Source organism: Zootoca vivipara, chromosome 2, assembly GCF_965207765.1.
Source record: "Zootoca vivipara chromosome 2, rZooViv2.hap1.1, whole genome shotgun sequence".
Classification (NCBI taxonomy): domain Eukaryota; kingdom Metazoa; phylum Chordata; class Lepidosauria; order Squamata; family Lacertidae; genus Zootoca; species Zootoca vivipara.
Genome location: NC_142584.1, coordinates 117,710,104 through 117,724,254, shown reverse-complemented (window position 1 = coordinate 117,724,254; position 14,151 = coordinate 117,710,104). Strand labels below are relative to the sequence as shown.

The window sequence follows — 14,151 nt, the reverse complement described above, 5'->3', positions numbered from 1 at the left end:
CAAAGAAGAACAAAGAATAGGCAGCTTTCATTTTTAAAGTCCAGTAGTAAGGTCCTATGTCCTCTAGGAGAAACAATATAAGCCTACATTGATTCCTGCCCATTTGTTTAAAGCAATTTGAAGTAAAGGAGTCTGAAGTAAAGCGTTCTGTCATGGATGCTTTAGTTGAGATTCCTTGGGGTCCCTTCCAACTTTCCAATAGCATTTTAAAAGTATGATGTGAATGGGAGGTAAGGTATCCCTTTAATGGGAAGCCCAAACGCAGGACCTGGATGCAAGAACAACTCTCCCCAGCCATGAATCCCAGAAACTGGGATTCAGAACTACGGCTGCCTCCAGCTGCTGTGCTTTTCAAAGGCTTTAAATTGTGGAGTTTCAATCACTAGCTAAAAGAAAAAGAAAGCCAGGCCTCTGGTCACACAATTTCCCCAAAATTTTGTTTCATTTTAAAAAACCTTTATTTGCAGATTTAAAAGAGAAAAAATAGCCTTATACAATGAATACAAATAGTAACAAAAATACAAATAGTAACAAAATAAGAATACACACAGCACATTATATACATAGTGCTCATCACATTAAGGATTTCGCCGGGCTGGTAAAGAAAAAGCATTTTATATGCAATACAACACTATGACACCAGATGGCACTGTGGAGGCCCGTCTTTCCCTCCCGGATTTTTCTGTTTAAATTCACAACACGTTTAAGTGAAACTCTTCTTTGATGTGCTCAGATCCAGTCCAAAAGGCATCCACACAAAACTGGCATCTCTAAGACATATTCTCAAATGTAGCCAAGGCAATGCAAAAGGTTGTTATTTATCAAAATGTGTGTGCTGTGTACAAAACTAAGCAGAAATAGCTCATTGCATTGCATTTGTGGTTTAGCACGCTCGCCTTTCTGCACTGCTACATATGAGGCAGCCCAGGAGCCACAGAAATGATGGAAGACCTCACATCCTACTACCGGTACAATGCAATGCCAGTAAGTCATAATTGGGGGGGGGGGGAATGTGACGCTAGAAATAAACAAGTCAATCAAAGTGATGCCCAATACTTCCTTTCATATACAATGGGACAGTGATAAATGATATTCAAAAACATCGAAGCCACGAGATGCTGCAGTACAACTCCCAATAGCCCCAGGCTGGTGCAAATCCTGTGTGGTTGTTCTGTATTTTGGTGCGAAGGTGGGTTTTTGCTAAAAAAAAACAGACCACCACCCAAGTTCTTTGGGGGAACCCAGTGGCTGTGATGCATGTGGCCGATGAGAATTGGAGTCCAAAATATTTGGAGGGCACCAGATTGTGAAGGTTGCTGTAATTATTCATGTGCTTTCTCCCGAAGGGATATCAGAATGTCCACACTCTCCTGGCATTCTTTTCTACGACCTAAAGCGGTCTGCTCTGAAGGATGCTCATCCCAAACTCATTTCCTGTGGGGATTCTTGAATGTGATTCATGGCTCTTAGCCAGACATAGGCAAACTCGGCCCTCCAGATGTTTTGGGACTACAACTCCCATCATCCCTAGTTAACAGGACCAGTGGTCAGGGATGATGGGAACTGTAGTCCCAAAACAGCTGGAGAGCCAAGCCAAGTTTGCCTATGCCTGCTTTTAGCCGTTGAGTTTCTCCCATGTGCAAATTTTGTAATGTGAATTAACATGTGTATTCCACCAAAACCTCGATGTTTATAAAGTGCGTTCCCCTGCGTGAATTCTCTGGTGAAGTTTAAGACTTGATCCATGGCGGAAACTCTTCTCACACTGGGAACATTGATACGGCTTCTCCCCTGTGTGGATTCTGTGGTGCCTGTTCAGGTTTCCACTCCAGCTGAAGCTCTTTCCGCACTCGAAGCATTTGTACGGCTTTTCCCCTCTGTGGATTCTTTCGTGCACTCTCAGGTACGTGCTCTGAACAAAGCTCTTTCCACACTCTGAGCATTTATAGCGCTTTTCGCCAACATGGACTCTCTGGTGTGCACTAAGGTCTGAACTGTGAGAGAATTGCTTCCTGTTCTCTGAATACTCATGTGGCTTTTCTCCCATGTGGATTCTCTGATGTTTAGTAAGGTTCATCCAGCCAATGAAACCCTTTCCACACTCTGAGCACATCAACAGTCTCTCTCCATTCTCAATATTCCTTTTCTTGCCTGCACGATGTTCTGCTAGTATTGGAACTTCATGGAAGCCAGCCCCCACCGAAGCCAAGCGTTTCTTCCTCCACTTCTGCTTTTGTTCAGTTGTCTTGCTTTGAGGAAAGTTTTCTCCATCACTTTCACCCCCATCACCTGAAAGAATCAAGGAGGAACAGATCCTCAAATCAGGAAGGAAACTCAATGAATCAAAGAAAGTAGAAAATATTGAGTGGGGACGCAAATCCTTTCAAATACATTAAACAGCCTCTGATGGTGAAAAGGAAATAGTAACTGATACTGTTACACAAAGTCGGACACAACTAAACAACAATAACAACTGTTACACACGCCACATTATATATGTTCCGCATTTGTAGGAAATTGATATTTTAGTATGGCATTCTCTATACTTTGGAACTCCCTGCATATTGATACGAGACTCTTTTTGGCACCTGCTTAAAACATTTTTGCTCAGACCAGTCTACCCAGATATCTATAATACTGATGTGCTTGTAGTTTATTACTATTTTTAATCTTTTGAATTTACCCTTGTTTTCTGTTTTAACTGGGTGAAGCACAACCCAAATCAGTGGTTCCCAACAGGTGGTCCGGGGACCCCCAGGGGTCCGCGAGCTATGCCAGAGGGGTCCTCAAGATCCTATTAGAATAAAAAATATATTAAATATATTTCGTATGATAACAGATTTTTTGTTTTGGCCGCTTCCTGCATGAGCAGAGTCTAGCGCAAAACTAGAATTAGATAGAGGCAGTAGTTCTGATGTATGCCGCAAGGACTACAAGAAACTTGGAGATAAGGCAATGAAAAAGATCCTTCCATTTGCAACCACATATCGGTGTGAGCAAGCATTTTATTCCATGTGTTTCATGAAAAACAAATATAGGAATCGGCTCGACATGCGGTCGGATTTCAGAGTGTAAGTTTCAAGTTTGGAACCTAATATTTCAGAAATAATGGACTCAAAAGGACAGATTTAACTCATCTCATTAAGAACTGAAAATTAAAACTAACTGTATACTGATGGAGTACTCTGTTGTAACGGTAAAAAACGTATAAATATAAAATATAAAAAGACTCTTAATTTGGCTCTCACTTTTTAATTTTAGGATTAGGAATTAATGGGGGTCCTTGCCACAATAGCGGCTCGATGAGGGGTCCTCGAGAAAATTTTGTTGGGAACCCTTGACCCAAATCCTGCAGGGGAATAGCTGTAGTTTGATGATACAACATGTGCCTTGCTTTGAGGTTTTTCTATAACCAAGCACCAAATATTTTTGTGTGTGAAACAAGTAGCATAAATCAAGGGTTCCCAACAAAATTAAAAAGTGAGAGCCGAATTAAGAGTCTTTTTATATTTTATATTTATACGTTTTTTACCGTTACAACAGAGTACTCCATCAGTATACAGTTAGTTTTAATTTTCAGTTCTTAATGAGATGAGTTAAATCTGTCCTTTTGAGTCCATTATTTCTGAAATATTAGGTTCCAAACTTGAAACTTTCACTCTGAAATCCGACTGCATGTCGAGCTGATTCCTATATTTGTTTTTCATGAAACACATGGAATAAAATGCTTGCTCACACCGATATGTGGTTGCAAATGGAAGGATCTTTTTCATTGCCTTATCTCCAAGTTTCTTGTAGTCCTTGCGGCATACAGCAGAACTACTGCCTCTATCTAATTCTAGTTTTGCGCTAGACTCTGCTCATGCAGGAAGCGGCCAAAACAAAAAATCTGTTATCATACGAAATATATTTAATATATTTTTTATTCTAATAGGATCTTGAGGACCCCTCTGGCATAGCTCGCGGACCCCTGGGGGTCCCCGGACCACCTGTTGGGAACCACTGGCATAAATTATTAGCATTAGTAAATCTATTACGCACCCTCCACCAGGAAGTCCTGGGGTGGTTTACAAAAATCCAAAATTCGTAATTTTAAAAAGGATTTTAGAAAATATTATAGTCCCAGGGAAGTGGCGGGCTCTCAAAACATGTCTCAGGTCTCAAGGCCAGGGTAGAGAGCTACGTCTGCAGCATTCAGTTACAGGTAAGAGAAAACAGGTAAGTTTTTATAAAGATGTTTTTTAAACTGAGGGGAGCACCTGCTGTTTCTTTCAGAAGTAAATTCCAGAGCGCAGGAGACACCACTAAAAAGGTCCTGTCTCCCTCTGGTGCCCACCAGTTTAATTAAGGAGGGCGTGAAAGTCTGGTCTCACAGAAATAAAAATGTCTGCCAGGTATCTGCATGGCTTGCTAGGCCAAAAATGCAGGGAGTCCCATCTCAATTAAGCACCTACCTGCTAATGTCTCTTGTTCTTCCGAGCCCTCAATGAATGCATTTTCCCATTCTTTCTGCGATGTGATGCCCGATCTGGAAATTAGTAGTCCTTTTTTTTGAAAGAAATAAGATATTTTTATTTATTCAATTTATATACTCCCCTTTATCAGGGTGGAGTACAACATTAAAACACATTGCACAGCATCAATGACAAAAAGCATACTGACAGACACCTAATTATGATCATAATAATAGTCCTGCTCCACACACTTTTGTCGGTCATAGATTATTTAATAGGCATAGGCCTGGGTAATGGTATAATGCTGCCTTAAAAGTATAGCATGGATGTGTTAGGTTTTTCCTTTAAGACTGATGTGGTCAATGGTGCTACACAGAGATGTGTGTTTGCAACCTTGATCTGAATGTTAACACACCTGTGAGCTTTTGCTAATTTGAATAATTGAAGGTAGAGTTTGCTTACTGTAATGTGATTGGGTAATTGACTATTTTGAATTCTGTATTTAAGCAAATGGTTCATGGGTGTGGTGGTGGTGATGTATTGTGAAATGAGAGGAAAGGAGTAGAGGAGTGTGTTGTATATAATTGTAAATAAAAGCAAGCAAAGATACTGAAGACGACTTTGTTATTTCGTCAACCCTGCCGCTGTTGCCACTCGGTTGGTGCGTATTTTGCCCAACAGGATGGGGCCAGAGCTTATTTATTTGAATCCCCTTGACCTGCACTTTCACAGCATATATCAAGGAGGCTTGTGGCATAAATTCAATTAAATCAGAATAAATATCTGTAAAATGGTAAGCCAGTAAGCTTAATGGGATATGATATATAATGAATTGAAAAGGATGTTCAAAATAACCTTTGTAAAAAAAACAAAACCAGAAGCTTTTCTTTTGGGAGTTACAGGGACAGAACTACCTAAATTGTATTGAAATTTATTTATGATGAATTAATTTATTTAGGAAATCAAGATAAACTTTTTCTAAAAGAATGGAAACGCCTTATTGAATATTTACAGATAAATTGCAAACAGATAAAAACACCAGCAGGGTTACTGTAATAACCTGCAGTTTCATACCAGTTTATATTTAAAGTAGGTAATCAAATGAGCAAATTAAATGAATTTGGATATGCAGAAGATATTAAAAAATAAATTTAAGGAACCGCAGAAAGAGGGGGAATGGAGTCAAACTTTGAAATGTTAAAATGATTGTGAAATTAAAGAAATGTATAAATTTGAAAAGAATAAATAAACTTTAAAATAATAAAAAATAAATATCTGTAAAACGTGTTTACAAACACCAATAAAACAGCAACAGATACTAGCTGGCGGAAAGGGGGGGGGATCCATACTGTAAATATGTGACTAAAAGGTACAGTTTTTAAGAGACATCTGAAAGAAGGCAGGGATGGCTCCTGCCGAACCTCCTCAGGCAGGGAGTTCTGCAGGGTGGAGCCTGCCACACTAAAGGCCCTTGTCAGCTACTGTCACACGCTGTGTCGTTTCCCACAATGCACTGCCGCATAAAAGAGCAGCAACTATTCCTCCTCTCGGGATCTATCAGGCAAAAGCAAGAAGAAGCCTTACCTAAAGATACCAGATTCTCATAATTCTCCTCCATGACTTCTTTGTGCAGCACTCTCTGGCCCGGATCCAGCAAAGCCCATTCGTCCTCTTTGAAACGAACTGCCACCTCCTCAAGGGACACGGGAACCTGAAAGAGGGATGTCCCATCAAATCCCACACCTCTTGCGGGGTCTGAAAAAGGAACCCGGGGGGTCCCCTTCCCACTTCCCCAACGATTCCACCCACCCCGTACCTGTTCCAATTGGGCAGAAGCCATTTCCAGTCCGGCACAAAGAGGAGGAGGTCTAGAAGGAACCTCTGGGGTCATCTCGCTGTCTCCAAAAGTTGTTTGACATCCTATTGGGAAGACGAAGAAAACGGGGAGGCATTTTAGGCCCTGTGATTTAGCCCAAATGCTAATCTAGTAGGCATCCATGTTGGGTGTGGTGTCTCTTTGTTCTAAGCTGCTGAAGAGAATGGGTGTGTTATTCTCCATCTCCAGCAATATAGCCTGAGGCTAAAAGAGGCTGCAATGGAGAAGAGAGCTCTGATTTTAACTTGGAATACACAGTATTTGTGAACTAAGTTATTATGCTTTATGCTATGAGCAGTGTAAGAGTTATGACGCTAAGTAAATGCAACTTCTGTTCTTTAAGTTGTCTGAAGTTATATTCTGTGAGCAAATATATGCAAATATATATGGATGGTTTGTATTTCTATGCAGTCTGAACCCACTGAAACAAAGCTGATCTTTAAATGAGGTGGACTACAAAGAGAGGTGTCTCCACCCAACAAGGATTCCTGAGAGGATACATTAATGCAACCCACAGGATCCAGGCATATTCAAGAGAAGGAGAGACCATGCTGAAACCTGCTCCTTTTTGGTCCTCACCCAGAGAGGTGGTGTCCATGTCAGCCTCCTGCTTGATCTCCCTGAACAGTGGCCTCTCGGTGGCATCCTGCAGGATGTTCTCTGCCTCCATGAAACGTGAGGTTGCTTTGGATGACATCTCCTGCACCTGAGATAGGAGCCCATGCAAGGAAGTGGGGGGGGGGGGAGAGAGACAGGAAACAGGTCAGGCAAAGGCCAGGGGTGCCATTAAATAACAGAAGATGAGTAAATGTTCAAGTATTAAGTTACTATTCCCGTATTGGCCCGTATATAAGCCACACTCCCCCCCAATTGCGATCTTGAAAAGTTAAAGTGCAACTTATATTCGCCACCTTACAAGAAAGTATCGGGTATGCAGCCAGGAGTGCGGCATTGCAGTGCCTGTCCCAAATGTAGTCCGCCGTCTTCTCCCCCAAGGCCAGGAAGGGAGAAAGCGAGGAAGGGAGCGGCTTATATTTGGGTATTGTCTCCCCCCCACCCGCCTTAACTTTTCAATGTACATCATATTTGGGCCAATATTAATAATTAATTAATAATTATTTATCCTCCCTTTCACTCTAAGGTCCCAGAGTAGGTAGCAGCATTAATAAAAAGGTAAAGGTAAAGGGACCCCTGACCATTAGGTCCAGTCGTGACCGACTCTGGGGTTGCGCGCTCATCTCGCATTATTGGCCGAGGGTGCCGGCGTATAGCTTCCAGGTCATGTGGCCAGCATGACAAAGCCGCTTCTGGCGAACCAGAGCAGCACACGGAAACGCCGTTTACCATCCCGCTGTAGCGGTTCCTATTTATCTACTTGCAGAGCTTGGAGTGCAGCGACTGAGGAAGGAGCAGAAGGGCTGCTGCCTCTTGGATTTGGGTGACTGTTCAGGCTTGTGTGGGTGTTTGTTTCTGGCTGTGACCTTGTTTGTTTCTGGCTGTGACCTTTCACCTAGAAGTGTGAGTCAGGAAGTTCAGGTGATTAGCTGTGGGCGGAGCTAGTCAGAGCTTGGAGTGCAGCGGCGCGCGCCGCAGTTTGACCCATCTTTTTGATCTAGGGCAGCAAGTCTGACACGTTTGTTAGGGGGGACCTAGGCCTCTTCCTCTTTCCCCCTTGACTTCAAGGTTTTCAAGATGGAGGTGGAGGGAACAACCGTTGTCACCTGCAATTCCTGTGCAATGTTTGTTTTCTTGCCAAAGGATGTGGGTAGCTACACGTGCAACAATTGCAAGTTGGTTGCCCTACTAGAAAACAAGGTTGCCCTTCTGGAAGAGAAGGTGCAGCAGCTTCAGGGGCGTGTATCTACGCTCCAGAGAATTAAGGAGCTGGAGCTTTTCTTGGATGCAGCAGAGCACACTGTCTGCACCAAGGAGGAGACAGGGGATCTCCCTGAGGAGGAGGTCAGTTCCCCAACACAGCAGCCAGATGTATGGAGGAACGTGACTCATAGAAGTAGAAGGCCCAGGGATCGCTCTGAGTGCTTAGAATTACACAACCGTTTTGAAGTGCTGATGGAAGACGAGGAACAGACTCCACCTGAGGATCTCTCCCTCATCACAGTTGATGAGGAATATGAAGACGAGCAGCAAAGTCAGTCCTCCGGGAATATGCAGGTAACCTTGGAAGGGACAGCACATGGAAGAATCCCAACCAAGCCTATGAAGAGGCGTGTAGTGGTGATAGGGGATTCCCTACTGAGGGGTACAGAAGCAGTGATCTGTGGGCCTGACAAGATGTCTCGAGAGGTGTGCTGTCTACCTGGGGCCAAGATCAAAGATGTAACAGAACGGCTGCAAGGAATCATAAAACCCACCGACAAATACCCCTTCCTTTTGGTGCATGTGGGAACCAATGACACTGCAAGCCATAGCTTACAGAAGATCAAAAATGATTATGAGGCTCTGGGCAGGAAGTTGAAGCAATTAGATGCACAAATTGTCATCTCTTCTGTCCTCCCAGTTGAACGACATGGCCCAGGGAGAGAGGGAAAAATAGGGGAAGTGAACAACTGGCTTCGCAAATGGTGCAAACAGGAACGGTTTGGATTCCTAGATCACGGTCTGCAGTTTCTTGAAGATGGACTTCTGGCAAGTGATGGACTGCACCTCACAAAAGTTGGGAGGAATGTTTTTGCCACAAAACTCAAAAACCTCATCAGGAGGGCTTTAAACTGACTTATGTGGGGGAGGGAGACAGTGGTCCTGAAGGTAGGAGTCTATCAAATGCTGAAGGTGATCATCCAAATGTCAAGGACCAAATGGAGCAAGCAGCATGCAGACCTAGTGGTGGGACGAAAATATCCTTAAATAAGAGACATGGGGGAATGATCAACGGTCTTCAATGTCTGTATACTAATGCACAGAGCATGGGAAATAAACAAGATGAACTTGAGCTCTTGGTACAGCAAACTAAATATGACATAATAGGCATCACTGAAACCTGGTGGGATGAGTCTCATGACTGGAATGTAGTAATAGAGGGATACAATCTATTTAAGAGAAATAGACCAAACAGGAAAGGAGGAGGAGTAGCTTTATATGTTAGGGATATGTATACCTGTGAAGAGATCCAGGATTTAAAACTTCAAAGCCAAATTGAGAGTATCTGGGTCAAAATTAAGGGAGAGAAAAACAACAGTGATCTCATTGTGGGAGTTTACTATAGATCCCCAAGCCAAACTGAGGACACAGATGATGCCTTCCTGGAACAGATGGCCAAGCATTCCAAAGGAAGTGAGATAGTAGTAATGGGGGATTTCAACTATCCTGATATTTGTTGGATGTCAAACTCAGCCAAGAGCATAAGGTCGAACAGATTCCTCACTGGCCTTGCAGACAACTTCATTGTCCAGAAAGTGGGAGAAGCAACAAGAGGATCAGCCATTTTAGATCTGGTCCTAACCAATAGTGATGACTTGGTTAGTGGGGTAGAAGTGGCAGGATCATTAGGTGGGAGTGACCATGCTCTTCTGGAGTTTATTATCCAGCGGAAAGGAGCAACCAAGCATACTAAGGTCCAAATTCTAGACTTTAAGAAAGCCAACTTCAGAAAACTTAGGGAAACGCTGGGTGAAATCCCATGGACAGTAATACTAAAAGGGAAGGGAGTTCATGATGGTTGGGAGTTTGTTAAAAGGGAGATATTAAAAGCACAACTTCAGGCAATACCAATGAGACGGAAACATGGAAGGTGCCTAAAGAAGCCAGGCTGGCTATCTAAAGAACTTTTGACTGAGTTAAGATTTAAAAGGGATATGTACAAAAAATGGAAAAGGGGGGAAATCTCCAGAGAGGAATTCAAACATATAGCCAGCACGTGTAGAGACAAAGTCAGAAAAGCTAAAGCACAGAATGAACTCAGGCTCGCTAGAGAGGTTAAAAGCAACAAAAAGGGCTTTTATGGGTATGTCCGTAGCAAAAGGAAAAACAAGGAAACAGTGGGGTCACTCAGAGGAGAAGATGGTGAAATGCAAACAGGGGACAGAGAAAGGGCAGAACTCCTCAATGCCTTCTTTGCCTCAGTCTTCTCCAAGAAAGAAAACAACGCCCAACCTGAAGAATATGGAGCAGATGATTCAGCAGGGGAAACACAGCCCAGAATAAGTAAGGAGGTAGTACAAGAATACTTGGCTAGTTTAGATGTATTCAAGTCTCCAGGGCCAGATGAACTACATCCAAGAGTATTAAAAGAACTGGCAGAGGTGATTTCAGAACCACTGGCAATAATCTTTGAAAATTCCTGGAGAACAGGCGAAGTTCCAGCAGACTGGAGGAGGGCAAATGTTGTCCCTATTTTCAAAAAGGGGAAAAGAGAGGACCCAAACAATTACCGCCCAGTCAGCCTGACATCAATACCAGGAAAGATTCTAGAGCAGATCATTAAGCAAACAGTCTGTGAGCACCTAGAAAGAAACTCTGTGATCACTAAAAGTCAGCATGGGTTCCTGAAAAATAAGTCATGTCAGACTAATCTGATTTCATTTTTTGACAGAATTACAAGCCTGGTAGATGAAGGGAACGCTGTGGATGTAGCCTATCTTGATTTCAGCAAGGCCTTTGACAAGGTGCCCCATGATATTCTTGTAAAGAAGCTGGTAAAATGTGGGCTAGACAATGCTACCATTCAGTGGATTTGTAACTGGCTTACTGACCGAACCCAAAGGGTGCTCATCAATGGCTCCTCCTCATCCTGGAGAGTAGTGACTAGTGGGGTGCCACAGGGTTCTGTCTTGGGCCCAGTCTTGTTCAACATCTTTATAAATGACTTGGATGATGGGCTTGAGGGCATCCTGAGCAAGTTTGCAGATGACACCAAATTGGGAGGGGTGGCTAACACCCCAGAGGACAGGATCACACTTCAGAATGACCTTAACAGATTAGACAACTGGGCCAAAGCAAACAAGATGAATTTTAACAAGGAGAAATGTAAAGTACTACACTTGGGCAAAAAAAATGAAAGGCACAAATACAGGATGGGAGACACCTGGCTTGAGAGCAGTACATGTGAAAAGGATCTAGGAGTCTTGGTAGACCACAAACTTGACATGAGTCAGCAGTGTGATGCAGCAGCTAAAAAAGCCAATGCAATTCTGGGCTGCATCAATAGGAGTATAGCATCTAGATCAAGGGAAGTAATAGTACCACTGTATTCTGCTCTGGTCAGACCTCACCTGGAGTACTGTGTCCAGTTCTGGGCACCACAGTTCAAGAAGGATACTGATAAGCTGGAACGTGTCCAGAAGAGGGCAACCAAAATGGTCAAAGGCCTGGAAACGATGCCTTATGAGGAACGGCTTAGGGAGCTGGGTATGTTTAGCCTGGAGAAGAGAAGGTTAAGGGGTGATATGATAACCATGTTCAAATATATAAAAGGATGTCATATAGAGGAGGGAGAAAGCTTGTTTTCTGCTGCTCCAGAGAAGCGGACACGGAGCAATGGATTCAAACTTCAAGAAAGAAGATTCCACCTAAACATTAGGAAGAACTTCCTGACAGTAAGAGCTGTTCGGCAGTGGAATTTGCTGCCAAGGAGTGTGGTGGAGTCTCCTTCTTTGGAGGTCTTTAAGCAGAGGCTTGACAGCCATCTGTCAGGAATGCTTTGATGGTGTTTCCTGCTTGGCAGGGGGTTGGACTGGATGGCCCTTGTGGTCTCTTCCAACTCTATGATTCTATGATTTTGACGTGCTTTCGAACTGCTAGGTTGGCAGAAGCTGGGACCAAGCAACGGGAGCTCACCCCGTCACAGGGATTCGAACCGCCGACCTTCTGATCAGCAAGCCCTAGGCTCAGTGGTTATACTAAAAACAATTCAAAACTTGGATTCATAAAAGTAAGGTGAGTCCCAAAAGCATACACCTCAAAAGCTAGGGTAAAAAATGAGCATCACCAGCATTCGCTGGAAGCTGTATAGTGCAGGTAACCCGATGTACCTCTATGGGGAAGGAATGCCACAGCTTAGGGGCCACCACAGAGAAGGCCTTCTGCCTCCCACCAAACCTCTGAGGGTGGAGGAACTACCAAGAGGGCCCCCCATCTGCTAATCCTAGCACCTGAGAGGATCTGGTAATTTATCAGCTGGAAGATTGATCAGTGAATCCAAATACAACTAAAGGATTGGGGCCTTGGAATTACCAGAGCAAAACAGTCTCTCACCTCAGCCTCCTTCTGGTCTTCCGCTTGGCTCATGAGAAAACCTTCGGCCAGGGCCACTGCCTGGGAGCTGGTCTCCACTCCACATTCCCTGACCCAGCTCTCCATCTCCGGGGGGAGGACAGCCAGGAACTGCTCCAGGATCACCAGGTCCAGCATCTGAGCCTTGGTGTGCCTCTTCGGCTCCAGCCACTGTTGGCAAAGGCGGTGGAGTTGGCTGCAAAGCTCTCGGGGTCCCTCGGCCTCCTGGTAGCGGAAATGCCTGAAACGTTGGCGCCGAGCATCTGAGCTGAGGACGTCCTCCTCACCCAGGATCTCCTGTGCGGTTCTGTTTGAGGATGTCACACTGCCCCTCACCTGGATGGTGTGAGGAGTTACCCTTGCTTTTTCCCCTGTGTCAGTTGCCACAGAGTCTTGCTCTTCCATCTTTCCTCCACAGGGACTGTCATTTGCCTTTCTTTTCTGCCTAGGAGGGAAGGAGTGTGTTGTATTGCTGCTTCTTTTGGCCTCGTCAGCCACATCTTTGTGGCATTTCATGAGGTGACTGTGCATCGCGGTGGTGGTTCCCACCTGCTGGCAACCGCTGGGCTTCCCAAGACTAACAGTTTGATGGCACAGATTGCGATGGACCACAGATTTGCTATTGGAATCCTTGGTGAAGAGCTTCCGCACAAAGGACGTTTTCCCATGATGGGCTGGTGGCTCCATGTTGGTGGCAACCTTGGGCTCAAAGGATCCAGAGCAGGTGGAGGAGTTGACTAGGGAGTGGGGCCTTTTGAAGCCAGAGGCTCCTCCTTCCTTGAGTACTGGTAGTGCCCTTTCCTCTGCACGGTCCTCCTGTACCAGCACGGTGTTGCCATCCCTTGACTCAAAATCTTGACTGCTGGTGCTCTCTAGCAAAGTGAATCCCCTCGGCTGGCATGCTACACAAGCCAGTGAAGTGGATTGCAATCTAGAAGTGCCTGACTTGTTCAGAGCGGGCGTCAATCCTAAAGTCCCTGAGACAGACCGGGTGCGAGGCCTGGAAGATGCAGTCTTGCCACTTCCTGACGCCTTATCAAGGACATCTCTGTGCTTTCTCATCATGTGACTGTGCATTGCAGTGGTTCCCACCAGCTGGCAACCGTCAGGCCTCCCGAGGCGAACCGCCCCATGGCAGAGACGGCACTGGACCACAAATTTGCTTATTGTCGCGAAGTATCTCCACACGGAAGAGATCCTTTGCCTTTTTGCTGGTGGCTCCATAGCGGTGGCGTCCTCTGGCTCAAGGGATGTGGAGGAGGACTGTCTTAGGGGGCATCTGCTTCTATGCAGCTCTGGGACCACGCCTGGGGTGCTGCTCAGGGGAACTTTGCCACGATGGGCTGCAGCTTGTGCTGGAAGTGGCAAGTTCAGCGTGTTGAAACCGGAAGATTCCTTCTCTTCCTCCACACTGCTCTCCAGTGCCAGAATGAAATTCTCATCCTCCGACTCAGAAAGATCCTCTTGGGAAGACTCCAGTGGAGATTCTTCAGTAGGGTTTTGGGAACCGCTCCATGCCTCTTGTATGCTGAGCTGTGGTCCCAAGCAGTTCCTTTCGATTGTCCTCTCCATCTTATTCTGCAGGTTGCCCAT

The 14,151-nt window shown here is 44.7% G+C and overlaps 1 protein-coding gene across 1 annotated transcript; it reads right to left on the bottom strand.

Annotated features, from left to right (window-relative positions):
* Positions 1-454: 454 nt before the first annotated feature.
* LOC148687180 (uncharacterized) lies at positions 455-14,151 on the bottom strand. The gene is made up of 7 exons (XM_088664279.1): positions 13,297-14,151; positions 12,541-13,263; positions 6,910-7,036; positions 6,271-6,374; positions 6,039-6,165; positions 4,455-4,544; positions 455-2,289 (listed from the first exon to the last, which is right to left on the bottom strand). The coding sequence occupies exons 1-7, from the start codon at positions 14,149-14,151 to the stop codon at positions 1,691-1,693; spliced, it is 2,625 nt and encodes an 874-aa protein (XP_088520405.1). The 3' UTR covers positions 455-1,690.

What these genes read in the sequence shown, in the direction of transcription:
- LOC148687180 (XM_088664279.1), bottom strand. Translation starts at nt 14,151, where the DNA reads ATGGGCAACCTGCAGAATAAGATGGAGAGGACAATCGAAAGGAACTGC. An exon ending in TCAAAAGGCCCCACTCCCTA is followed by an intron (nt 13,264 to 13,296) that starts GTCAACTCCTCC and finishes GGATCCTTTGAG; the next exon opens with CCCAAGGTTGCCACCAACAT. An exon ending in CATGGACACCACCTCTCTGG is followed by an intron (nt 6,375 to 6,909) that starts GTGAGGACCAAA and finishes TCTTCCCAATAG; the next exon opens with GATGTCAAACAACTTTTGGA.